At 38.9% G+C, this 26,535-nt stretch overlaps 3 protein-coding genes and 1 non-coding gene across 4 annotated transcripts; 1 reads left to right on the top strand and 3 right to left on the bottom strand.

The window, feature by feature from the left end:
• Positions 1-224: 224 nt before the first annotated feature.
• On the bottom strand, positions 225-1,499 carry LOC110270449 (uncharacterized). The gene is made up of 4 exons (XM_088503286.1): positions 1,166-1,499; positions 867-1,071; positions 625-764; positions 225-541 (listed from the first exon to the last, which is right to left on the bottom strand). Exons 1-4 carry the CDS (start codon positions 1,497-1,499, stop codon positions 390-392), a joined length of 831 nt encoding a protein of 276 aa, XP_088359412.1. The 3' UTR covers positions 225-389.
• A 40-nt stretch (positions 1,500-1,539) lies between these two features.
• Positions 1,540-2,447, bottom strand: LOC107605127 (uncharacterized). Its single transcript, XM_021108839.2, has 3 exons — positions 2,183-2,447; positions 1,635-2,125; positions 1,540-1,548 (listed from the first exon to the last, which is right to left on the bottom strand). The coding sequence occupies exons 1-3, from the start codon at positions 2,445-2,447 to the stop codon at positions 1,540-1,542; spliced, it is 765 nt and encodes a 254-aa protein (XP_020964498.2).
• Positions 2,448-4,624: 2,177 nt separating this feature from the next.
• LOC148576174 (serine/threonine-protein phosphatase 7 long form homolog) lies at positions 4,625-5,717 on the top strand. Its single transcript, XM_088502685.1, has 3 exons — positions 4,625-5,238; positions 5,365-5,459; positions 5,533-5,717. Exons 1-3 carry the CDS (start codon positions 4,625-4,627, stop codon positions 5,715-5,717), a joined length of 894 nt encoding a protein of 297 aa, XP_088358811.1.
• A 16,655-nt stretch (positions 5,718-22,372) lies between these two features.
• Positions 22,373-22,480, bottom strand: LOC148576173 (small nucleolar RNA R71). Its single transcript, XR_015903147.1, has one exon. It is a non-coding gene; the product is annotated as a small nucleolar RNA R71 (small nucleolar RNA).
• Positions 22,481-26,535: the final 4,055 nt, after the last annotated feature.

Genomic DNA, 26,535 nt, shown 5'->3' with positions numbered 1-26,535 from the left:
AATTTTTTATAATTAATAATACTGTTTAATAAATAATAGATTAATATTTATGATTTTTTAATAATTTATTATTATGTTTTAAGCAAGGTTTAGAAAATCGGACCGGTCATCAAATCGCTCTAGTCACTGGTTCACTGGTTTACTGGTCTAACCGGTTCAACTGATGGTTCAACCAGAAAAATCGTTTTAGAGTAGAATAATAAATAAATTATAAATACACATCCTAAAATATAATTATAGTCTGATACAAATCTTAAAATATCTTCGAAATTAAAAACACTACATAAAATATCATCAACCAAATACATATGATCTTATCAAAATCCAAACTCAAAAGTTAAATAGTAATAAAAGCATATGTAAATATTAAATCCCAACATCATGGTTTATCAATTATCAAAATCCGCAAGAACTTGTTGCAAATCTGCTTCGGTGGGATGATCTTCACCTTCATTCCCACCCTGATCAGCAGAAGAAAAAGATGCAGCATAAAGACCACTACTACCACCGCCACTTTGATATAAATCAGCATCAATTTCACCTAATAAAATAGAAATGTTATCATTATATTATAAACTAACAACATTCTAATAAATCATTAGAAACTAAATATACTATACTCACGCAATAAGTCATCCACATTACTAGGAAGATCAGGCTCTTTCTCTACAACCTCTTCAGTCACCCAGAAGTCAACTTGACTGATACTTTCATAATCAATTGGATCATGTTGTGTCTTTTGCTTTCTTTTTTCTTTTTCCTTCCTAAAAAGTTAAATACAATATATGGAGATTTAATAATTTACAAATTTATTATGATAAAGATTACAAATGAAACAATATAGTATTTCATGAAACATATATTACCTGGATTTAAGACGCAAATTATAGGTAACATAAACAATGTCATTCAGTCTATCATGCTCCAATCTATTTCTTCTTTTTGTATGAATCTGGTCAAAAAGGCTCCAATTTCTCTCACACCCAGAAGAAGCAGATGCTTGGCTAAGAATGCGAACAACTATCTTTTGTAGACATGGAGCAGAGCCTCCGAATAACCTCCACCATTCATCTACCAATTATAAAATCATAACATATTATAAGATATTAATTAAGAACATAGGAGTATAAAACAAGTTAAAACAAATATTCAACCATATTCTTACCAGGCTTAAGTTCAGATGCAGCTGGAATAACTTCTTGTCTATCAAAACTTTCTTTCCGATCTCTATATAAATGTATTTCTTTCATTGCCTGAACTGAATCCAAATTGTTATACTTGCAATACAAGGTAACAAGATCAAGCAAACCTCGCATAACATCAGGTGCTTCTTTATAATTTTCATTAAAAAAGAATTTAGGATTCAGGAAGTAAGCTGCCGCATGAAGATCTTTCTTCAAATGCTTGTCCCATCTTGAGTTGATAATATCTGTGTACGGCTGATATGCAGTCTTGGATTGCCTAAACATCTCCTTAATTGCATCTTCTGCCCTTAGCATTCCTTCATAAACATACCCCAAAGATGGGGGGTCATCAGCATCAACAACCCTCAGCAAGTAAATCAGAGGGCTCACAAGTTTACATACAGTAAAGCAATCGTCCCAAAATTTGGCATCCAGAATAATAGCACTCACAGCTCTACCAGTAGCACTCCTTCCTAATTTGTGATCAGTGAAAATTGAATCTACAACCAATTGTTGCAACTCCTTTTTACGGTCAAAGATGCTCTTCAATGTAATAAACACAGTTGCAAACCGGGTTGCACCAGGACGTACAATTTCTCTCCACTTAGGTCTTTCTCTTAGCCAAGATAAGAAAACCGTATGATTGTACACAAATACTGTGATCTTTGAAGCACGAGTTGCAAGGTTAGAAATATGCGCCATGCTGCTTATATCTTTTAAAATAAGATTAAGGCAATGAGCAGCACATGGTGACCAATAGATATTATCATATTTTCTATTGATAAGCCTACCAGCAGCAACATAATTGGCCGCATTGTCAGTCACAACATGCACAATATTATTTGGGCCAATCCATTCAATCACCTCAGAAAACAAAGTACACAAGTGTGAAGCATTTTTTACCATACTGGAAGCATCTACTGATTTCAGAAAGCACAAACCTTTAGAACAATACACCAAGAAATTGATTAACGTTCTTTGTCTTTGATCTGTCTAACCATCAGCCATGAGGGTACATCCAGTTTCCTTCCATGCACTCCTATAACTATCAACTAGCATTTGACTTTCTCTTTCAAGATCAGCCAACAAATGAACCCTTAACTTATCATAAGAAGGCCCCTTGTAACCAGGTCCAATACCAGCAACACCATCTAACATATCTTGGAAATATGGCGACATCACAGCATTAAATGGAATTTTACAATCCAAAAGCCACCGAGCAAATCGTTTATCAACCTCGTGTATCGCCTCTTTGTTTTGCATAACACTTTTAATACTTGGTTGAGCTCCTGGAGTTGTTCTTGGTGCAAACATAGGAGGAATGACTTTGGCTTTTTTCTTTGGATCGCCTCCAACTCCTTGCTGACTCGAGGTACGCTGCTGTTCCTGTTCTTCTTGAGCTATTGCCTCATCAATTGCATCCTCTACCTAATCACCACCCTCTTCACCAAAACTTACTTTTCTTTTCTTTTTGCTGGCCTGAATATCTTTCAACAAACTTTCCATCTGTTTTTCCACATCATATGGAACTTTAGGATATTTTTTCACGTCTCCAGTAATCTTTGCTAGATGTTTCTTCATCCTGTGAATTCCACCTCCATTGAAAACTTGTAGACAAAATAAACATTGATATTGTGGTTTTCCATTCACGTGTTGTAGAGAAACATATTTCCAAGCTAAATCTGTTTTTCCCCTAAGGTTAGAAGAACCTTGTGAATGACTATCGTTATCACTACGGGAATTAGGATTAGCAGCATCATTCGGAATAGGAGTATCGGCAGGCATATTATTATACACAGAAGCATTGTTATCAGCAGTTGCTTCTTGATTAATACTATCTTCCATAACTGAAATTAATAAAACATGTATGAAATTAAACAACACAACACAATACAACACAACACAATGAACAAACACAACCACTTACTTTTCAGATTATTAATTTCTTATGCTAATTGCTAACCAACAAACAGTCAAATAGAAATTGAGCAGAGGAACGAAGTTCACAGAAAATGCACAGTTCACAAAGAGCAAGTTCACAGGAATTGAAATCAGAAATTGAAATCAGAAAATGCACAGAGCAAGTTCACCGAAATTGAACAGTTCACAAATGAAGTTGAGCTGAAAATAGAAGACCAGCCAGCTTAACATTCAGATTTTTTATTTTTTATGCTCAACAGCAAACAGAAATTGAGCCGAGGACCAAACATAAATTGACCAACAAATAGAAATTGTGCAACAAAGAGGAATTAAGCTGCAAAATAGAGCAGAAAATGCACAGTTCAGTTTACAAAATAGAGCAGAAAATGCACAGTTCAGTTCAGTTCACAAAATAGAGCAGAAAGTGCACAGTTCAGTTCACAGAATAGAGCAGAAAATGCACAGCTCAGTTCAGTTCACAGAAAATGCACATTTCACAAAGAGCAAGTTCACAGGAATTGAAATCAGAAATTGAAATCAGAAAATTAAGCCAAGGTCTAAGTTCAGTTCACATTGAGGACAAAGAGAAAGAGAACATGAGCAGAGGTCTAAGTTCAGTTCAGTTCACAGAAAATTAAACCGAGGTCTAAGTGCACAGAAATTGAACAGTTCACATCGATGGAAGAACATGAGCAGAGGCGAAGGACAAAAAGAAATGAGCAGAGGACGAGTCACTCACCTGGGGTCGATGGAGGGCTACCGGTGTTGACTGTTGAGGACCGCCGATGAGAGGCTACTGTGTGCTGGTGTTGAGACTTGAGAAGATGAAGACGATCGAAATTGAGGGCTACTGGGCAGGAACCAGGCGATGATGGAGATTGGAGGGTTGCTGGAGCTGAGGATGGCGACACCACGGGGGCGAGGGATGGCGACAGGGGGCTATGGTTCAGGGCTTCAGGCAGCGCCGCTAAGGTTCTTCTTCTCCATTGGAGATGATTCAGATGATGATTGATGAATGAATGGGGTCGGGGCTCGGGGGAAGAAAGGGGGGGTGGGGTGCTCCACAGGCGGGTCGGGTCGGGCGGGTTTTTTTTAAACGTAAAACGGCGTCGTTTAGTGTAAGCTGCGTAACCGGCCGGTCACTGGTTCGGTCTAACTGGCCGGTTTTTGACCGGTTCGCCGGTTCTTGAGCGGTTCTTCTCTCCGCAGTTTTCAGATAAGGACCAGACCGCTTGCAGCGCCGGTTCGCGGTTAAACTGGTCGAACCGGCCTGTCCGGTCCGGTTTTCAGAACATTGGTTTTAAGATAATAATAATAATACTGTTTAGTTGTTGTTGCTAATTATTTTTTGAACAAATTATTAACCGATATTATTTAAAATTTAATAATTATCATTTTTCTTTTTGCAGGCTATCAGAAATTTGTTGCCCAGAAAACTGGATCCGCCAGATACCTTTAACAAGGTAGCTGCAGCGACATTGGCATTGACTGAGTTTCAGCACGTTTCGCGAGTAGGCGAAATGAGAGGTCATTCTGCACTACTGAGTGCTTTGGTGGAACGCTGGAGGCCGGATTCTCACACATTTCATCTTCCGGTCGGTAAAGTGACGGTGACGCTGGAAGATGTGAGTTATATTCTTGGTCTCCCGATTAATGGGGAGGCCGTTACGGGTAGATCAGATAGCAACCACGAGTTTTTGGTGGAGAACTGCATTGCGTGTTTTGGTCGGGAGCCCGGTCCGGACGATCACGTGTTCGGGAAGTTACATATTGCTTGGGTCCGGCGGTGCAGAGACAGCGAGCCTTGTGATACTCAGGAGTCCCTCGAGCGGTACGTCCGGGCGCACATTTTCTGCGTGCTCGGAACAATTGTGTTTCTGGATAAGTCGACCGTTTCACTAAACTCGAAGTTTCTACCGCTACTTCAGAATTTTCACCGGATTTCAGGGTATAATTGGAGGGCAGGAAGTCTGGCACACCTATACAGATCATTGTGTTGTGCATCACGATACAACTGCAAGAAAATGGATGACCCACTGATACTACTTTTTGTTTGGGCGTGGGAGCGTATGCCGTTCCTGGCACCTATACCCCGCGATCAACTCGGTGATGTTGGTATTCCACTAGCGCGACGGTATCGGCTTTTATCGTTATCGTTGTTGTTGTTGTTGTTGTTGTTGTTGTTGTTGTTGTTGTTGTTGTTGTTGTTATTATTATTATTTTGTTCTTCTTATTAATATTGTTATTCTGTTTTCATTAGGTGGAGTCATTGGCGCCGACATACAAGATATATACGGCGGTCTACTGCGCATTTTAGGCGAGGACTCGACGACATGGGAGTTGACGACGTAAGTTGTACCATTAATGTCCAAAGTTTTTATTCAGAAGAATAGTTTTTCTAATCGGCCTCTTGGTAACTATTGTGCAGTTTATATGGCGACCATATATGGGAGTGGGGATTCCAGATGTCCTCGCTCCCCATTTGGTTCTGTGCTCCACCCAGTCGCCTCTAGTGTCATTCGAGTGCATAGAATGACACCCGACAGACTGGGTCAGATGACAGTTCGGGATGCAGCAGCTTCCACCAGGCCCTGTGTTCGACCTTGGTCGTGATCACTGCAAGCGGTTGACAGGAGCACAAAACCATGACTGGGGACAGATTTACATTCAATGGTTAACAGATGGACAATTGACCGCTATAACACATTGCAGCTAGGCGAGTAGATTATTGACTTTCATCCTCTCCCAGTGTCCTACAAGTGGTACACACAGCAGTATGGGATGCACCTGCGACTGTCAGATAGAGTTGCAGGCGAAGAGGTTGGCGCTGATGAACCACATAAGCAACAGGAAGAGCCAGCTGGCCCCCAGCAGCAAATCCCGCCTCATGAGCAGCAGTTTCAGGTATTGTTATTAATTCCTAGTATTATGATTATTATCAACTTTTAGGGTTATAAATTGTTATCAGTAATTACTATTAATTGTAATTAATTGTTATCTAGGTCTCGGCATATGAGCACCACTATCAGGTCTCGGCATATGAGCATTAGGTTCAGATGCCGGCATATGCCCAGCAGTTTCAGGATCCGGCATATGCCCAGCAACAGGCAGCATATATACCAGAACCACTACCGCCTCAAGCACCTGAGCCCTACATACCACATCTGGTAATTCCAGCTGAGGGTCACTTCAGTCCGTTGGGTGGATCTAACACCATCAGCTTCTCTCAGGTCCTAAGAGATACAAATTTTCTATCCCCACCGCCACCGCAGGAAGGGCCTGCTACATCCCAGCATTCCGGTGGTCGTCGCGCCACTTCAGGTCATGCCAGTGACTTCGACTTTGATGAGTCGACGGGTCATGTAGATCCGCCCGGTCCTTCAGCACCACCACGCGGCCAATTGTTTGATTTGAACGAGTACCCGCAGCAGGAAGAGGGAGACTTGGGATACGACTTGCAGCACTGGTATGATCTTGGTGGATCGAGTGCTCCGGTGATGAGTGGCTCCGATTTGTATGACACTGGTGGTGCGAGCATGACAGATTTTGGTGGTCCTGACGTTGGCAGTGGGCTGGATGCCGGTTTGCCTCAGGGTCGTCCGTATAACTTACGGACACAGACTGCGCCTCCGGACAAATACACCCCATCCTTGTATTCGAAGAAGGCGCCGACTTGGCATGATCTTGTGAAATCGTGCCCATGGTGCACGTGTGCTTGCCATTGTATCTCCTGATCTTCCAACAAGCTTTTTTTCGAATCAAGCTAGCTCGGATAAGCCAGTCGCACCCTGCACCATACCCCTTGCATTTCGCATAGAATGTCTACGGCTCAGACTCATACGCAGTGTAATCAACTCCTCTAGAGATGGTGTAGATTTTGATTGCAGATATCACCGACTCTCTCGAACCAAATTCCAGACACTAAACTCGCCATCTTCCGCCGCAATGTTGCCTTCACCTACAACATGCGCACCGCCATCAATCAGACAAGACAAATAAAATAAGCACTAGAGAAAACTTCAATTAATAATTATGACATATCTGTATTCGCATACTCAGGAAATTTCGGAGCATGCATGGCTTCGAGATCTAGAGTCCGCATAAAAGACAGAACACTAAACGGGTGCTGGCTTACAATCGCATTTGCTTCATCTTGCACCGCCGGATTGCCTGCCAAGTCTCCGTCATCGTTTTCATCATCAACTTCATAGTTAGCTTCGAATTCGTCTTCACTGTCATTATTATCTTCTTCCCAATCTATATCCCCGAGCTCATTAATATTGATCTCGTCGCCGACCATACTCATCCCCGACTGCTGTTCAAACTCAACGTACAGCTCTATAATCAGCACGTGAGATCGGGTTTGTTGATAAATATACAACATTTGCTACATACTGGCATCGTCAGTGATGGGCATTATTTGAAACTGTATTAACCCACCAAATACTTGCACTGGACTTCTGTATAAAAGATTGCTCACCCTTTTCAAAATGTGGCTTTGAATGTTATTACAAAGACCATTTTGCAACTCGACAAAACTCATGGTACATGGAATGGCAAATGACAACGGACATTCACAAACAAAAGTCACTCCTTCATGTGTGTTTGTTATAACCTCACCATTATAATATACTCGCAAGTTTGCAACACCTTCCATAACTTCAGCCTTAACTATATTTTTTTGACATAGTTATCTGCCAAAAAAACCCCCACTAAGGACTTTATGCAAGAAAGAACAAGAGGAGAAGTGAAGATGAAGATGAACATTACCGGACTTCATATTTATAGGCAAACTTGTGGATTTAAATATTATTTTATGTGGAAAACGCAACCTGCATTTTGGGGCTTCCAAGAAAAAATTTCTGACACTAACAAAACGCAGGTTGCGTTTTGTGGGCTTCAAAAATTTTTTCTTTTTCTAACTTAGTAAAATGCAACTTGCGTTTAGTATTAAACCGAAATAAAAAAAAAGAAAAACCCAAAACGTAAGCTACGTTTGGTGTATTTCAAAATTAAAAAAAATAAACAAATACAAAACGTAACTTACGTTTTGTCTCTGACCCATAGCAGTGCAATATTTTGCTATGCCTCCATTTCATGGTGTTACACCATGAGCTTCTCCATTTGCAAAAAAATGAGCCTATTTATTTGATGTCTTCTATTTCTCATTGATAAATTGGTAATTTCTTGAAGTATTAATAAAAAGTTGTATAATACTAAAACGCTAGATGCCTATATTCTACTTTAACGTTGTCACTGTTATTTGACATTTGTTTTGGGGTCTTGGGCTAATCCCGAAAACCCTATCCTAAGACAATATTAAAGTCAGATTCATGCAAGAGAAATGCATCACCAACACACCAATGATGGCCGAGCTTGTGCTGTACTATATACTATTTAGAAAAAGGGTAAATCACCAAAAATGCATCTGAATAAATTTGTCGTTGACAATTATGCATTCAAATTTTATTATCGATAAAAATGTATTCAAATAATTTAAAAACGCGACAAAAATGCCTAACATTAAATATGTGTTATCAATATTAGAGAATAACTTAGAATCAATTTAGATCAATTAATATCATTTATATTTATATAACATATCTGTATATTAATTATAGAATTGTATACTTTTATTACTCTGATTCTTCTAGCATCTATATATATATCCCTTGTACATTGTACTTTTTCACAACCCGAATAATACACAAAACACTTTCTTCAGATTTCTTTCTTGTTTCTAACATGGTATCAAGAGCTTAGGTCCTCTTTTTCATGAAAATTCGTTTATAGTCCCCTTATTTTTTCTCTTCCGACAGAACTTCTTTGCTATTGTTTTTCGATCTTTTTCCGACGCTTTGGTTCATCACCGAACGCGCCCTCACGCGCCGCCGCAATCTCGCTGCCTGCCTCCGTTGTTTCATCTTCAAATGCTTCAGGATCCGTTGGATTTTGGTGCCGATCGAACAGTCCAGAAGCCTCCACGTGTCGCGACGCCAAGCTTAGCAGCAACCCGCGCGCGATCCGGCCCAATCCGCTGGTTGACCTATGCTCAAGCTGATGTGGCTTCTCACTCCACTCAGACGATGCCACGTGTCATCCATCTGCTGACGTGGCAGACAAGTAGGACCCTCCCTAAAGTTTTTTGTGAGCTCTTTCCGATTCTGCACTCCGATTTCTCATTTTCTGCTCCGAAATTGCAGTTTTTTCTCCTTTCTTTGATCTCTGTGACTACTATCATGGAAAAGTTAGATGTTTTTGCTGCCATAGACAGAAAAGTTAAATTCTGTCGAAACTGTAACTGTTCCAGGCACCTCTTCTCCGACTGTCCTTCTGTTGAATGTCGCACATGCCACCAGAAATGTCATATTAGCTACCATTGTTCACAGCTATTCTGCCATTATTGCAAGCTTTCAGGACATTTGATTACTATCTGTCCTACTTGCCCACCACATCCTGATCAACTCAAGTATCATTCTTGTCCCAACTTCTCCAAGATTGTGCATGCTTCTGGTATTGCTGCTACTACTGAATCCACTACCTCTGCTCCTTTCAACCCGTCTCTTGTCTCTCTATCTGATATTGCGTCTCTTCTTCAGCATCTTCTCTCCCTTTCTGGTAATACCCCTGCTGCTTTTTCGATTCCTCCAGGTAATTCTAAATGGTATTTTAACTCAAGTTGCTTTAATCACATGTTTTCATTTCGTAATCTTTTCTCGTCTCTGTCTACCACTACAAATGCACCTTCTGTCAATATTGCTAATGGTTCCCTCTTGCAAGTAACACACAAGGGTTCTATCTCCCATTCAACTCCTAATCTTCCTGATACTTATTATATTCCCAAATTAAACTTTAATCTTATTTTTGTTGGTCAACTTGTTGATCTGGAATTTGATGTCACTTTTTCCATCTTTGGTTGTCGTGTACAGGATCGTCGGACGGGACAAATCATCGGGACTGGACATAAGATTGGAAGGTTGTTTGAACTCGAGAATCTTCATATTCCTCCCCGAATCTCTGCACTTCTTCTTTTACATTTACCTTTCACTTATGGCATCAATGTCTTACCCATAGCTCCTTAGGAAAATTGCGTCCTCTTGTGTCTCAGGGTGTTTTGGGTCAGGTTCCTAATGAATCTTTTGATTGTATTTCTTGTCAAATTGCCAAACAACCTGCTTTATCTTTTCACAATAATTCATCTCTTGCTTGCTCTCCTTTTGATCTTATTCACTCTGATATTTGGGGCCCCACTCCCACTGCTTCTATAGGAGGAGCTCGATACTTTGTCATTTTTATTGATGATTATTCACGTTTTACTTGGGTTTATTTGATGACTAATCGCCATGAGTTACCTTAAATTTATATTAACTTTGCCATTATGATTAAAAATCAATTTTCTAAGGTCATTAAGGTTTTTCGACGCAATAATGCTATGGAATACCATGATTCCAAACTTTTAACCTTTCTTGCAGAATATGGTACTTTGTCTGAGTTTTCTTGTCCTGGTATGTCTCAACAAAATGGACGAGATGAACGCAAACACCATCACATTCTTGACTTTGTTCGTGCAATACTTCTTTCTTCTTCGTGTCCTGAGCGTACTTGGGGTGAAGCTGTCCTTACTGCTGTTCATATTATCAATAGACTCCCTTCTTCTGTCCTTGGTAGCATTACTCCCATTAAGCATCTTTATCATACCTCCCCAAATTATAGTTCTCTTCATATTTTTGGTTGTATCTGTTTTGTTCTTCTTCAGCCTCATGAACATAATAAACTTGAACCTCGGGCTCGTATGTGTTGTTTCCTTGGTTATGGAACTGAACACAAAGGTTATCGTTGTTGGTGAAGGTTGTAGAAGGCTTAAAGAAGGGGAATTGAGTCTATGGCCTTCTTTTACGTTAATGAAATAACCCTTTAATTACAAACTTTCAATCTGAATCTGTTTGAACTCAGCAGTGGAAAATTTATGAGACAATTTTGTTTTGTCTCATGAATATCAGAAACAGAACAGAGAAGGGAAGATAGAAGCTGACACCATTATGTATTCTGGTTTAGTTGCCTTGTGCAATGCAACTTATATCCAGTCTCCACCACAACAGTGGTGGAATTTCCACTATAGTTGTAGTATTAAATACACCAATTCCAAAGGATTGACACAATCCTTTCCCTATCAAGTTCTAACCTAACATGACTTGGCTATGCTAATACCTAACTCTTCACTCTTAGTGCTTACCCAACTAAGAAAGGGGTACCAACTTACCATTTCACTATTTTCAATCAATCCCTAAATTAGGAACTTTAAATCTGAGCCTTTTTGCTTGACCGAAAGCCTTAGGGAAGCAATGAAAAAGTTGTTCAATGGTAATCCCAGATCTGAACCCTTGAGCTACAACTTTGTCCCCAAGAAACAATTTTAGCCTTTGATTTATAGCAGTGATTATCAGAAATCACCTTTTCCATTTATCCCAAATTGGTGTAGCAGAGAGATGAAGAAGGAGTGAAGAAAGTAAATTGCATGCAAATGGAAATAAATCATCTTTAACTTCTGACTTAGCTTAGATGGGTTTGATTTGGGTGATTAGACCTTTGCTTTCTTTGATTAAGCTTTCTCTTTAAGGAACGAAGCTCTCTCTCTCTCTGTTTTCTCTGAGACTGACCGAAAGAGAAATGACTGTTGGCTTTGGAGAATACCAACTTTGAGAGATCAACTTGGGTGAGCAACTCGAGCTTGGGTTGGCTTTCTTCTTATTCAGCCCAAGTGATTTCTTTGCTTAACAACTTTGGGCTTTTAGTGCTTTATAGCCCTCTATGTTTCTGGTTTGATTTTCATCCTATTGGGCTGTTACAACAATATTTCTTTGGCCTGCAACACTAATCAAACATAATAAAAACTAATTGGGTAGTTAATCCAATAAAAATAATATTTGTCATAATCAATTAAGTTAGATAAATTCTTAACTCAACAGTTGGGATCCTCTCTCTAAACATATTCGTATATCTCGTCATGTTGTCTTCTGGAAGCATCACATGTTTTCTCAATTCTCCTCCTTTGAGTCCATTCCTCCTACTCAGTCACCTTTTTTCACTAACCCGAATGTTGATCTTTTTCCTAGTGATGATTCTATAGGTTCTATCTAGAGTCACCCTCTACAGCCTCCTATTCTTTTGCCTTCTCCATCTCCTGATGATTCCAGACTAGACGACAATTCTGCTCCTACCGTCATGCCTCCTCCTTCCACTCGTTCTTCTAGGGTAAGAAATCCACCTCCTCATCTTCTTAATTATCATTGCTTTTCTACTATTCTTTGTCAACATGAACCTAAGTCATTCAAAGAAGCCTCCATAAATCCAAATTGGCAACAAGCAATGCAGGAAGAAATACAGGCACTTGAAAAAGCGCACACTTAGGATTTGGTCGATCCTCCTTCTAATCAGGAAGTTGTGGAAAGTAGATGGGTATAGAGGATCAAGACTCGCTCTGATAGTTCTATTGACCGTTATAAGGCACGATTGGTTGCTCAGGATTGTACACAAGAGTATGGTATTGACTATGAAGAGACTTTTGCTCCTGTTACTTGTCTCACATTTGTTCGAGCTCTTCTTGCCATTGCTGCGATAAAAAATGGTTTCTTAGTCAGATGGACGTGAAGAATGCATTTCTTAATGGAGATTTGAAAAAGAAGGTTTATGTGAAACCCCCTCCAGGTTATCCTTGTGCTTCTAGCAAAGTTTGTCTCTTTTGCAAGGAACTTTATAGTTTTAAACAAGCTCCTCGCGAATGGTTTGACAAGTTCAGCACCACTATATGCAATATCGGTTTTACTTGCAGCCCTAATGAGAATGCTTTCTTTATTCGTAAAAGTGAACGTGGAGTTGTTCTTATACTTTTGTATGTTGATGACATGATCATTATTGGAGATGATGTTGATGGTATCTCTGATCTCAAAGCCTCCCTTCACCTTATTTTTGAGATGAAAGATCTTGGTTCTCTCAGTTATTTTCTTGGTCTCGACGTCATATCCACAGATGATGGTATCTATCTCTCTCAAGCTAAGTATGCTTCGGATCTTCTTGCTAGAGCCGGTATAATAGATAGTTCCACTGAGTCTACTCCTCTTGAGCCTAATGTTCGTTTTACTCCTATGGATGGCACTGTTTTGAATAATCCCACTCTTTATCGATAGTTAGTTGGAGGAGTAGTCTACTTAACTATCACTCAACCAGACATTGCCTATCCAGTTCATGTTCTGAGCTAGTTCTTGTCAGCTCCTCGTACCACTCACTATATGGCAGTTCTTCGTGTTCTTTGCTACATTAAACGAAACCTATTTCATGGCCTTTATTTTTTTGCTCATTCATTTTTATCCCTTCAGGCATACTCAGATGTTGATTGGACTGGTGATCCCACTGATCGTTGATAAGCCACTATTTTATGATATATTTTGGACAGAAGTGAGTGGGTTTTATCAACTATTCTCACACTTACTCATGTAAATTGCATGTTTTTCATTTTCTTCTTAAATTTGTGCTATGATTGAAAACATGCTTCCTAGGCCTTAAAATTGATAATTTTTAATTCTTCTTTATCACCATTCGATGCCGTGATGTGTTTGTTAAGTGTTTTCAGGTTTACAGGGCATGAATGGCTTAAAGGACGAAGATGAAGCATGTTAAAGTGAAAGGAACACAAGAAACTAAAGAGTTGAGAAGCGATGAGCGACCCACACGCATGGCTGATGCGTGCGCGTAACTTGGAGTGCCGTTCATCGACGCGTACGTGTGACTGACGCGTACGCGTGGCCAGGTGTAAGGTTCAACGACACGTACGCGTGGCTGATGCGTATGCGTGACGGAGCGTCACGTGCTGCACTTAACAGAACTCGCTGGGGGCGATTTCTGGGCTCATTTGGACTCAGTTTCAAGCCTGAAAACACAGACTAGAGGTAGGGATGGAGCTGAGACTGAAGAGACTTCAACTTTCACTTTAGTTTTAATTTTTAATTTGGAATTCTAGTGAGAGAAACTCCTACTTCTCTCTAGGGTTTTAGCATTCTTGGTTCATCTTCGCATTGGATATTGGGAGAGCTACTGCTATCTTCAATTGGAGTCAACTCTTTTATAGTTTACCTTTCTAATCTCTCTATTACTCTTTTCCATTTGATTGTTTTGCATTCACGTTTGGATCTTGTCACTTTGACTATTATTAATGCATTGAAGTATTCTTATATTTATTTTTATTTCTTGTTTGATTCATATTAATTATTGTTCATGCCAGTTTTAATTTAATTAATTTCTCAGAATTACCATGTCTTTTATTTATTCCCATTATATGTTTATGAAAATAGCATTCATGTTAATGGAGTAGATCTTTCAACTTGGCTTGGGGTTGATTAATTGGAAACACTTGAGTTGTGATACTCAAGTGTTAATCTGTAATTGGGAATTGCTTGCTAAACTCGATTTTCACCAACTCCAGTCCTTCTCCACGAAGTGACTAGGACTTGTGAGTTAGAGTTAGTACAACCACTTGACTTTCCTTCAATTGTGAGAGGATAACTAAGTGGAAGCAACTAACTCTTACTCTTATACTTGGGGAAAACAACAAGGATAGGAACTCCAATTTTCTCCCGTGACCAAGGCCTTTTACTTCAAATACATAACACCTCTTGTTATTTGCTTATTGCTTTAATTTCTAGTTTCCTTATTTTTTCGTTCTCAATCTCAAATTTATTCAGAAAAATCCTGACCAATAATTTACATCTTGTGTCAATTCTTTGGGAGACGACCCGAGATTCTACTCCCGGTTATTTATTATTAATTGTGACACACTTTTAAATTGATATTGGAAATTTCGTCGGTCAAGGCTGTACTTGCAATGCTATTTTTACCAGAAATTCTTGACCGTCATTTTTCCTCCCATCAATTTTTGGCGCCGTTGCTGAGGAAGTTGCATATGTGTGGTAAATTATTGGTTGGTGTAAATATTTTTATATTTACATAATTGCATTTATTTATTTATTTTTTATTTTTATTGCTGTGCTTTTTGTTAATTAGTAGTAGTTATTATTTATTTTTTATTAGTATATTTTATTATCATGAGCTCTATATTTCTTTCATTGAATGACGCGTTCATTACCGGATCCGAGCCTAGCCACATTTGATCCTGAGATTGAAAAGACTATTTCACGTATAAAGGGGTTTCGCCCAATTCCCCAGTCTTATCTGAGGTTGAATCTGAAGCGTCATTTGAGGAAGAAACTAACTCCTCTCCTACTAATTTCATTGGCGTCTCTTCTATTGATTTAAGTGCAGATACTATGGCCGCTCCTAGAAGGATCACTCTCAAGAAAGTGGGAGCCCCAGACTTTACTCTTCAACCATTTCAAGCGCGTCCTCCAAACTTGACTGGTGATTTTGAACTGAAGACCGCATTGATCAATCTACTTCCCAAATTCCATGGTTTACCCGCCCAAGAGCCCATCAAGCACCTACGAGACTTTCTGACAGCTTTCTTAACTACTAGGCGGCATGGTGCGGATGAGACTGTCGTTTGGTTATATGCCTTCCCATTTTCTCTTGTGGGAAAGGCAAAGGAGTGGTTCTACACTCAATCCGAAGTTGTGGTTACTAATTGGGACTTGCTTAAAAGAAAATTTTTGGACAAGTTCTTTCCAGCAAAGGTCACAAATAGATTGAGAAAGGAAATTTCCTGCGTCATTCTAGGTGAATCAGAGACTCTCTATGAGTATTGGAAACGCTTCAGAAATCTCCTCGATTCATGCCCCCATCACATGATTGACCAGTTGGTGTTAATTAGCTACTTCTGTCAAGGCATGAAGCCTCGAGACAAAACCCTCTTGGATGCTGCGAGTAATGGCTCTCTGACAAAGTACAAGACGGCAACAGAAGCGTGGTAACTGATCACCGATCTAGCTGAGTCTATCCAAAATGCAAGGCAAAGGAACAATCATCCCAAGGCTATTACGTAAGTTTCTTCTAGTGGTGAGACAACTGCTCTTACCAAGACATTGGGAGAAATGACCAATATACTTAAGCAAATTCAGCTCAATCAACAAGAACTTCCGCCTCCTCCACAACAATAATGTCAACAGTTAGTCCCTTAGAGAGTATGTGGAATTTGCACTTACTATTCTCACTATACTGATGAATGTCCACAACTCCAAGAGGACAACACCTTGGCAGCTACCAATGCTTACTATAACCGTCCAAATCAAGGGTATTATCAACAGGGCGGTAACTATAATCAAGGTGGTAACTACAATCAAGGTTGGCAAGACAACCCCAACCAAGGATGGAGAGATAATCCCAACCAAGGATAGAGAGACAATTCCAACCAAGGATGGAGGGACAACTACAACCAAAGAGGCAGAGACAATGGTGGAAACCAAAGGTGGAATAATAACTACCAGCAAAACCAGTATCAACAAAACCCTCCATACCAACAACAAAACTAAGGCCAAAGTTACCGACCACCTCACCAAAGGCAAGCCCAAGCACCCCAACTCAACCAACCACAAGCTCCCCAAATTACCTACCCTCCCTCTTCCTCCAATGATGAGATGCTTCGCTCTCTTATGCAAGCAGAAAAAGAGCTTCAAGCTATAGTTGCCTTTAGCATCACCGGTCTGACCTCTACCATCCAAGCTATTCTATCCCGTATGGACCCAGCCTCTACCTCCAATACTCAACCTTCAAGCTCCAGTGCACTTCCTTTTCAACCTTTACCCAACCCCAAGGGTGGAATCAATGCCATCACTTTGAGGTCCGGTACCACATTGCAAGAGAGGAGTCCCGCGGAGCCAAGCTCAAATGAAGCCACTCAAGATGAAGACATTGTTGAGGTAGAAGATATTGAAGAAGAGGATGAGGTACAAGAGGAGGTTGAAGAAGAAGTTGCTCAACCAAGGAATGAAGTTCCTAAGAAGGACAATATTTTGAAAGAAGCCATTCCCATTCCTTTTCCACACCTTGCTAGGAGGACTAGAAAGCAAGTGGAGCTAGATCCCAAGATGGTGGAGATCTTCAAAAAGATTGAGGTAACTATTCCCCTTTTTAATGCTATTCACCAGGTTCCTAAGCATGCTAAGTTTCTAAAGAATTTGTGCATGAATAAGGAAAAGATCCATGTTTTAGAAACTATTCCTTTTTGGGTAGCTCGATTTCTGCTTTGATGGGTGCTATACCGGAGAAATGTGGTGATCCCGGTCCTTGCATGGTTACTTGCACTATAGGAGGTGTACAGTTTGTTGATTGCATGTGTGATTTAGGTGCATGTGTTAGTATTATGTCATTATCTATTTATGATACTTTGAAGCTTCCACCGTTGAAAAGGTCGGTAGCCCGTTTTGTTTTGGCAGATAAGAGCATAATCTCAGTAGTTGAAATTGCGAAAGATGTCTTGGTGAGCATTAAGGGGTTGACTTTCCCTATTGATTTTTGCATTCTTGAGATGCCCCCTAATGACTCAGGAAGACCATTATCTATCTTGCTTGGAAGGCCGTAATTGGATGCCTTCTCGGGTACATATTCATTTGAGATTGATGGAAGAGCAGTGAACTTCAACCTTGATGAAGCTATGAAGTACCCACTGGAAGACCACTCTATCTTTCAGTGTGATATTATTGATGAGACTGTGGCTGAATTTCACCAAGAGGCAGTTGAGGAGAAGAACATGGCTTAAGGTGCAAGTGTGGGGAAGTCCCCTGAGTATACTGAAGACACCTTGCCACCTCCAGTGGTTCCAGAGGATCAAGTGCCAAGCCATGAGCTGAACATGGAATTAAAGCCCTTTCCACCTCACCTCAAGTATGCTTATCTTGAAGAGAATCAGAAGATCCCAGTGATTATTGCAAAGGAGCTCACTTCCCAACAAGAGGAGCAATTGCTTAATGTGCAAAGGAGCTCACTTCCCAACAAGAGTTTGGCGGACATAGTAGGTATAAGCCCTTAGATTTGTGAGCACCTCAACCTTAAAGGCGATTGAACCCCACAATTCTGAAGGTTGTGAAGAAGGAAGTGAGCCGACTGCTTGAAGCCAACATTATCTATCCAATCTCGGATAGTGAGTGGGTTAGTGATGAGCGGATAATTTATACGCTTTTTGGCATTGTTTTTAGTATGTTTTTAGTAGGATCTAGTTACTTTTAGGGATGTTTTTATTAGTTTTTATGTTAAATTCACATTTCTGGACTTTACTATGATTTTGTGTATTTTTCTGTGATTTCAGGTATTTTCTGGCTGAAATTGAGGGACTTGAGCAAAAACCAGATTCAGAGGTTGAAGAAGGACTGCTGATGCTGTTGGATTCTGACCTCCTTGCACTCAAAGTGGATTTTCTGGAGCTACAGAACTCAAAATGGCGCGCTTTTAACTGCATTGGAAAGTAGACATCCAGATCTTTCCAGGAATATATAATAGTCCATACTTTGGTCGAGTTTAGATGATGCAAAAGGGCGTTGAACGCCAGTTCTATTCTGCAGTCTGGAGTTAAACGCCAGAAATACGTCACGAACCAGAGTTAAACGCCAAAAAAACGTTACAACTTGGCGTTCAACTCCAGAAGAAGCCTCTGCACGTGTAACATTCAAGCTCAGCCCAAGCACACACCAAGTGGGCCCCGAAAGTGGATTTATGCATTAATTACTTACTTCTGTAAACCCTAGTAGCTAGTTTAGTATAAATAGGACTTTTTACTAGTGTATTTGACATCTTATGATTTTTTAGTTCATCTTTGGATCATATTGATCGCGTTTGGGGGCTGGCCATTCGGCCATGCCTGAACCTTCATCACTTATGTATTTTCAACGGTAGAGTTTCTGCACTCCATAGATTAAGGTGTGGAGCTCTGCTGTTCCTCATGAATTAATACAAAGTACTACTATTTTTCTATTCAATTCAACTTATTCCGCTTCTAAGATATTCATTCGCACTTCAACATGAATGTGATGAACGTGACAATCATCATCATTCCCTATGAACACGTGCATGACAACCACTTCCGTTCTACCTTAGATTGAATGAGTATCTCTTGGATCTCTTAATCAGAATCTTCGTGGTATAAGCTAGATTGATGGCGGCATTCATGAGAATCCGGAAAGTCTAAACCTTGTCTGTGGTATTCCGAGTATGATTCTGGGATTGAATGACTGTGACGAACTTCAAACTCGCGAGTGCTGGGCATAGTGACAGACGCAAAAGGAGGGTGAATCTTATTCCAGTATGATTGAGAACCTCTAGATGATTAGCCATGCAGTGACAGCGCATCGGACCATTTTTACAGAGAGGATGGGATGCAGCCATTGACAACGGTGATTCCTCCAGATGATTAGCCATGCAGTGACAGCGCATCGGACCATTTTCACAGAGAGGATGAAAAGTAGCCATTGACAACGGTGATGCCCTTACATAAAGCCAGCCATGGAAAGGAGTAAGATTGATTGGATGAAGACAGCAGGAAAGCAGAAGTTCAGAGGAACGAACGCATCTCTATACGCTTATCTGAAATTCTCACCAATGAATTACATAAGTATTTCTATCTTTATTTTCTATTTATTTATTATTATTATTATTCGAAAACTCCATAACCATTTAATATCCGCCTGACTGAGATTTACAAGATGACCATAACTTGCTTCATACCAACAATCTCCGTGGGATCGACCCTTACTCACGTAAGGTTTTATTACTTGGACGACCCAGTGCACTTGCTGGTTAGTTGTGCGAAGTTGTGAAGTCATGTTTGGACCATGGTATTGTGCACAAGTTTTTGGCGTCGTTGCTGGGGATTGTTCGAGTTTGGACAACTGACGGTTCATCGTATTGCTCAGATTAGGTAATTTTCTTTTTGTTTTATTTCCAAAAATTTTTCAAAAAAAAAAAATCTTTCAAAAATTTCTCATCTGTTTTCGAAAATTATTCTAAAATTTTTTAAGAATGAATTCTAGTGTTTCAAGAAGTATGTTGAAGCTTGACTGGCTGTAAAGCCATGTCTAAATTCATTTGGACTGGGGCTTCCAACCCAATATTATCAAGAGCAAGCTAGTTGTTGCTAATCCACCTGCTGCTATTCCAGATCCACCTGATTTACATCCTAAAGCTGACTGGCTATTAAGCCATGTCCAACCCTTTGATTGGAGCTTTGGGCTAATATTGAAAGATTCCTGGAATTCTTCTTAAATATTTTGGATTTCTTATTTTCTTTTTCCTACATGTTTTTTGAAAATAATATACAAAAATCGAAAAAAAATTATAAAATCATAAAATAAAAAATATTTTGTGTTTCTTGTTTGAGTCTTGAATCAATTTCAAGTTTGGTGTCAATTGCATTTTTTCTAAAAATTCTTTGCATTTTTTGAAAATTCATACATTCATAGTGTTCTTCATGATCTTCAAGTTGTTCCTGGCCAGTCTTGTTTGATCTTGATGTTTTCTTGTTGTGTCTTTTCTTGTTTTTCATATGCATTTTTTTTGCATTCATAGTGTTTGAACATGAAAGATTTCTAAGTTTGGTGTCTTGCATATTTTCTTTGAATTTAAAAATTTTTCAAAAATATGTTCTTGATGTTCATCATGATCTTCATAGTGTTCTTGGTGTTCATCTTGACAATCATAGCATTCTTGCATGCATTCATTGTTTTGATCCAAAATTTTTATGCATTGCATCATTTTCATGTTTTTCTCTCTCATCATAAAAAAATTCAAAAATAAAAAAAAATATCTTCCCCTTTTTCTCTCTTAAAATTTCGAAAATTAGATTTGACTTTTTCAAAAATTTTTAAAATCTAGTTGTTTTTATGAGTCAAATTAAATTTTCAATTTAAAAATCTTATCTTTTTCAAAATCTTTTTCAAAAATCAAATCTTTTTCATTTTTCTTATTTATTTTCGAAAATTATAAAAATATTTTTCAAAAATCTTTTTCTTAATTTTATCTCATAATTTTCGAAAATATCATCAACAATTAATGTTTTGATTCAAAAATTTCAAGTTTGTTACTTACTTGTTAAGAAAGATTCAAACTTTAAGTTCTAGAATCATATTTTGTGATTTCTTGTGAATCAAGTCATTAATTGTGATTTCAAAAATCAAATCTTTTTCAAAACTAATTTCAATCATATCTTTTCAAAAATATCTTTTTATCTTATCTTTTTCAAAATCATATCTTTTCTATCATATCTTTTTAAAACATATCTTTTTCAAAAATTTGATTTTCAAATATCTTTTCTAACTTCCTATCTTCTTATCTTTTCAAAATTGATTTTCAAATTTGTTTCAACTAACTAACTAACTTTTTGTTTGTTTCTTATCTTTTTCAAAATCACCTAACTAACTCTCTCTCTCTCTCTAATTTTTTAAAATATCTTCCCTCTTTTTCAAAATTTCTTTTTAATTAACTAATTATTTTAATTTTTTATTTTAATTTTCAAAAATTACTAAGCTTTTTCAAAAAAAAAAAACTATTTTCAAAAATCACTAACTCTTTTTCAAAAATTATTTTCAAAAATCCTCTTTCTCTCTCATCTCCTTCTATTTATTTATTCATCTACTAACACTTCATCTCACACAAATTCGAACCCCCTCTTCCATCTGTGTTCGAATTTTCCCTTCTTCCCTTCTTTACATTACATTCTTTTCTTCTTCTACTCACACAGGGGAACCTCTATACTTGGGCCAAAAAGATCCCTATTATTATTTTTCTGTTCCCTCCTTTTTCATATGAGCAGGAGCAAGGACAAGAATATTCTTGTTGAAGCAGATCCAGAACCTGAAAGGACTCTGAAGAGAAAACTAAGAGAAGCTAAATTACAACAATCCAGCAAGCACCTTTCAGAAATTTTCAAACAAGAAGAGGAGATGACAGCCGAAAATAATAATAATGCAAGGAGGATGCTTGGTGACTTTACTGCACCAAATTCCAATTTACATGGAAGAAGCATCTCTATCCCTACCATTGGAGCAAACAATTTTGAGCTGAAACCTCAGCTAGTTTCTCTAATGCAACAAAATTGCAAGTTTCATGGACTTCCATCTGAAGATCCTTTTCAGTTCTTAACTGAATTCTTGCAGATCTGTGATACTGTTAAGACTAATGGAGTAGATCCGAAAGTCTACAGGCTCATGCTTTTCCCTTTTGCTGTAAGAGACAGAGCTAGAGTGTGGTTGGACTCTCAACCCAAAGATAGCCTGAACTCTTGGGATAAGCTGGTCACGGCTTTCTTAGCCAAGTTCTTTCCTCCTCAAAAGCTGAGCAAGCTTAGAGTGGATGTTCAAACCTTCAGACAGAAAGAAGGTGAATCCCTCTATGAAGCTTGGGAGAGATACAAGCAACTGACCAAAAAGTGTCCTTCTGACATGCTTTCAGAATGGACCATCCTGGATATATTCTATGATGGTCTATCTGAATTAGCTAAGATGTCATTGGATACTTCTGCAGGTGGATCCCTTCACCTAAAAAAAACGCCTGCAGAAGCTCAGGAACTCATTGACATGGTTGCTAATAACCAGTTCATGTACACTTCTGAGAGGAATCCTGTGGGTAATGGGACGCCTCAGAAGAAGGGAGTTCTTGAAATTGATACTCTAAATGCCATATTGGCTCAGAACAATATATTGACTCAGCAAGTCAATATGATTTCTCAGAGTCTGAATGGAATGCAAGCTACATCCAACAGTACTCAAGAGGCGCCTTCTGAAGAAGAGGCTTATGATCCTGAGAACCCTGCAATAGCAGAGGTGAATTACATAGGTGAACCATATGGAAACACCTATAATCCCTCATGGAGAAATCACCCAAATCTCTCATAGAAGGATCAACAAAAGCCTCAACAAGGCTTTAATAATGGTGGAAGAAATAGGTTTAAGAATAGTAAACCTTTTCCATCATCCACTCAGCAACAGACAGAGAACTCTGAACAAAATACATCTAATTTAGCAAACTTAGTCTCTGATCTATCTAAGGCCACTGTAAGTTTCATGAATGAAACAAGGTCCTCCATTAGAAATTTGGAGGCACAAGTGGGCCAGCTGAGTAAAAGGATCACTGAAATCCCTCCTAGTACTCTCCCAAGCAATATAGAAGAAAATCCAAAAGGAGAGTGCAAGGCCATTGACATAGTCAACACGGCCGAACCTAGAGAGGAAGGGGAGGACGTGAATCCCAAGGAGGAAGACCTCCTGGGACGTCCAGTGATCAATAAGGAGTTTCCCTTTGAGGAACCAAAGGAATCTGAGACTCATCTAGAGACCATAGAGATTCCATTGAACCTCCTTATGCAATTCATGAGCTCTGAAGAGTACTCCTCTTTTGAAGAGAATGAAGATGTTACTGAAGAGCAAGTTGCCAAGTTCCTTGGTGTAATCATGAAGCTGAATGCCAATTTATTTGGTAATGAGACTTGTGGAGATGAACCTCCCCTGTTCACCAATGAACTGAATGCATTGGATCAACTGAGATTGCCTCAGAAGAAACAGGATCCTGGAAAGTTCCTGATACCTTGTACCATAGGCACCATGACCTTTGAGAAGGCTCTATGTTACATGGGGTCAGGAATAAACCTCATGCCACTCTCTGTAATGGAGAAACTGGGAATCTTTGAGGTACAAGCTGCTAAAATCTCATTAGAGATGGCAGACAATTCTAGAAAACAGGCTTATGGACAAGTAGAGGACATATTAGTAAAGGTTGAAGGCCTTTACATCCCTGCTGATTTTATAATCCTAGATACTGGGAAGGATGAGGATGAATCCATCATCCTTGGAAGACCCTTCCTAGCCACAGCAAGAGCTGTGATTGATGTTAACAGAGGTGAACTAGTCCTTCAATTGAATGGGGACTCCCTTGAGTTTAAAACTCAAGGACATCATTCTATAAACATGGAAAAGAGGCACAGTAATCTTCTCTCAAAATAGAGTCAACTAGAGCCCCCACAGTCAAACTCTAAGTTTGGTGTTGGGGAGTCTCAACAATGCTCTGAACATCTGTGAGGCTCCATGAGAGCCCACTGTCAAGCTATTGACATTAAAGAAGCGCTTGTTGGGAGACAACCCAATTTTTATTTAATTATATTTTTATTAGTTATATGTCTTCATAGGTTCATGATCATGTGGAGTCACAAAAACAACTGAAAAAAATTGAAGAAAAATCAAGAACAGCATTAAAAATAGCACACCCTGGAGGAGGAGTTCACTGGCATTCAAACGCCAGTAAGGAGCATCTGGCTGGCGTTCAACGCCAGAACAGAGCATGGAGCTGGCGCTGAACGCCAGAAACAAGCATCAGTTCGGCGTTTAAATGCCAGAATTGCATGCAAAGGCATTTTACATGCCTAATTGGTGTAGGGATTTAAATCCTTGACACCTCAAGATCTGTGAACCTCACAGGATCATCTCAGGATCTGTGGACCCCATAGGATCCCCACCTTCCCTCCTCATAATCCTAGTTTTTCCACATCTTCTCCTTCTTCTATTCTTTCTTCTTTTGCTCGAGGGCGAGCAACATTCTAAGTATGGTGTGGTAAAAGCATTGCTTATTTTGCTTTTCCATAACCATTGATGGCACCTAAGGCCAGAGAAACCTCAAAAAAAAAAAAAGAGAGAAGAGAAAAGGGAAGACAAAAGCTTCCACCTCCAAGTCATGGGAGATGGAGAGATTCATGTAAAGGATCTATAGCTCAATGGTAGAACATTTGACTGCAAATCAAGAGATCCCTGAGATACCTCAGGGGATACATTTTCCCCCACACAATTATTAAGAGCAACTAAGGATAGGAGCACCAAAATCACTAGGGATCAAGCAACAGAAACAAGGAAGAGACATAGAATAGCTCAAGGACATCATTGGTTCCTGAAGAAGGAAACACCACCATCACTAAAGTGGACTCATTCCTTGTTCTTAAATTTTCTATTTTTTGTTTTCTTTATGTTAAGTGCTTATCCATGTTTGTGTCTTATTACATGATCATTAGTATTTAGTAACTTTGTCTTAAAGTTATGAATGTCCTATGAATCCATCACCTCTCTTAAATGAAAAATGTTTTAATTCAAAAGAACAAGCAGTACATGAGTTTCAAATTTATCCTTGAACTTAGTTTAATTATATTGATGTGGTGACAATACTTTTTGTTTTCTGAATGAATGCTTGAACAGTGCATATGTCTTTTGAAGTTGTTGTTTAAGAATGTTAAATATGTTGGCTCTTGAAAGAATGATGACAAGGAGACATGTTATTTGATAATCTGAAAAATCATAAAAATGATTCTTGAAGCAAGAAAAAGCAGTGAATGTCAAAAGCTTGCAGAAAAAAATAGAAAAAAAAAAAGAAAAATGGCAAAAAAAATAGAAAGAAAAAGAAAAAGCAAACAAAAAAAGCCAAAAGCTCTTAAAACCAAGAGGCAAGAGCAAAAAGCCAATAACCCTTAAAACCAAAAGGCAAGAGTAAATAAAAAGGATCCCAAGGCTTTGAGCATCAGTGGATAGGAGGGCCTAAAGGAATAAAATCCTGGCCTAAGCGGCTAAACCAAGCTGTCCCTAACCATGTGCTTGTGGCGTGAAGGTGTCAAGTGAAAACTTGAGACTGAGCGGTTAAAGTCAAGGTCCAAAGCAAAAGAAGAGTGTGCTTAAGAACCCTGGACACCTCTAATTGGGGACTTTAGCAAAGCTGAGTCACAATCTGAAAAGGTTCACCCAATTATTTGTCTGTGGCATGTATGTATCCGGTGGTAATACTGGAAAACAAAGTGCTTAGGGCCACGGCCAAGACTCATAAAGTAGCTGTGTTCAAGAATCAACATACTGAACTAGGAGAATCAATAACACTATCTGAACTCTGAGTTCCTATAGATGCCAATCATTCTGAACTTCAATGGATAAATTGAGATGCCAAAACTATTCAAAAGGCAAAAAGCTACAAGTCCCGCTCATCTGATTGGAGCTATGTTTCATTGATAGTTTGGAATTTATAGTATATTCTCTTCTTTTTATTCTATTTGATTTTCAGTTGCTTGGGGACAAGCAACAATTTAAGTTTGGTGTTGTGATGAGCGAATAATTTATACGCTTTTTGGCATTGTTTTTAGTATGTTTTTAGTAGGATCTAGTTACTTTTAGGGATGTTTTTATTAGTTTTTATGTTAAATTCACATTTCTGGACTTTACTATGAGTTTGTGTGTTTTTCTATGATTTTTGGTATTTTCTGGCTGAAATTGAGGGACTTGAGCAAAAATCAGATTCAGAGGTTGAAGAAGGACTGCTGATGCTGTTGGATTCTGACCTCTCTGCACTCAAAGTAGATTTTCTAGATCTTCAGAACTCAAAATGGCACGCTTCTAATTGCTTTGGAAAGTAGACATCCAGATCTTTCCAGCAATATATAATAGTCCATACTTTGGTCGAGTTTAGACGACGCAAAAGGGCG

Source organism: Arachis ipaensis, chromosome B1 (genome assembly GCF_059453495.1).
Source record: "Arachis ipaensis isolate K30076 ecotype BB chromosome B1, ASM5945349v1, whole genome shotgun sequence".
In the NCBI taxonomy this organism is placed as follows: Eukaryota; Viridiplantae; Streptophyta; class Magnoliopsida; order Fabales; family Fabaceae; genus Arachis; species Arachis ipaensis.
This window is presented reverse-complemented; position numbering and strand designations above follow the sequence as displayed.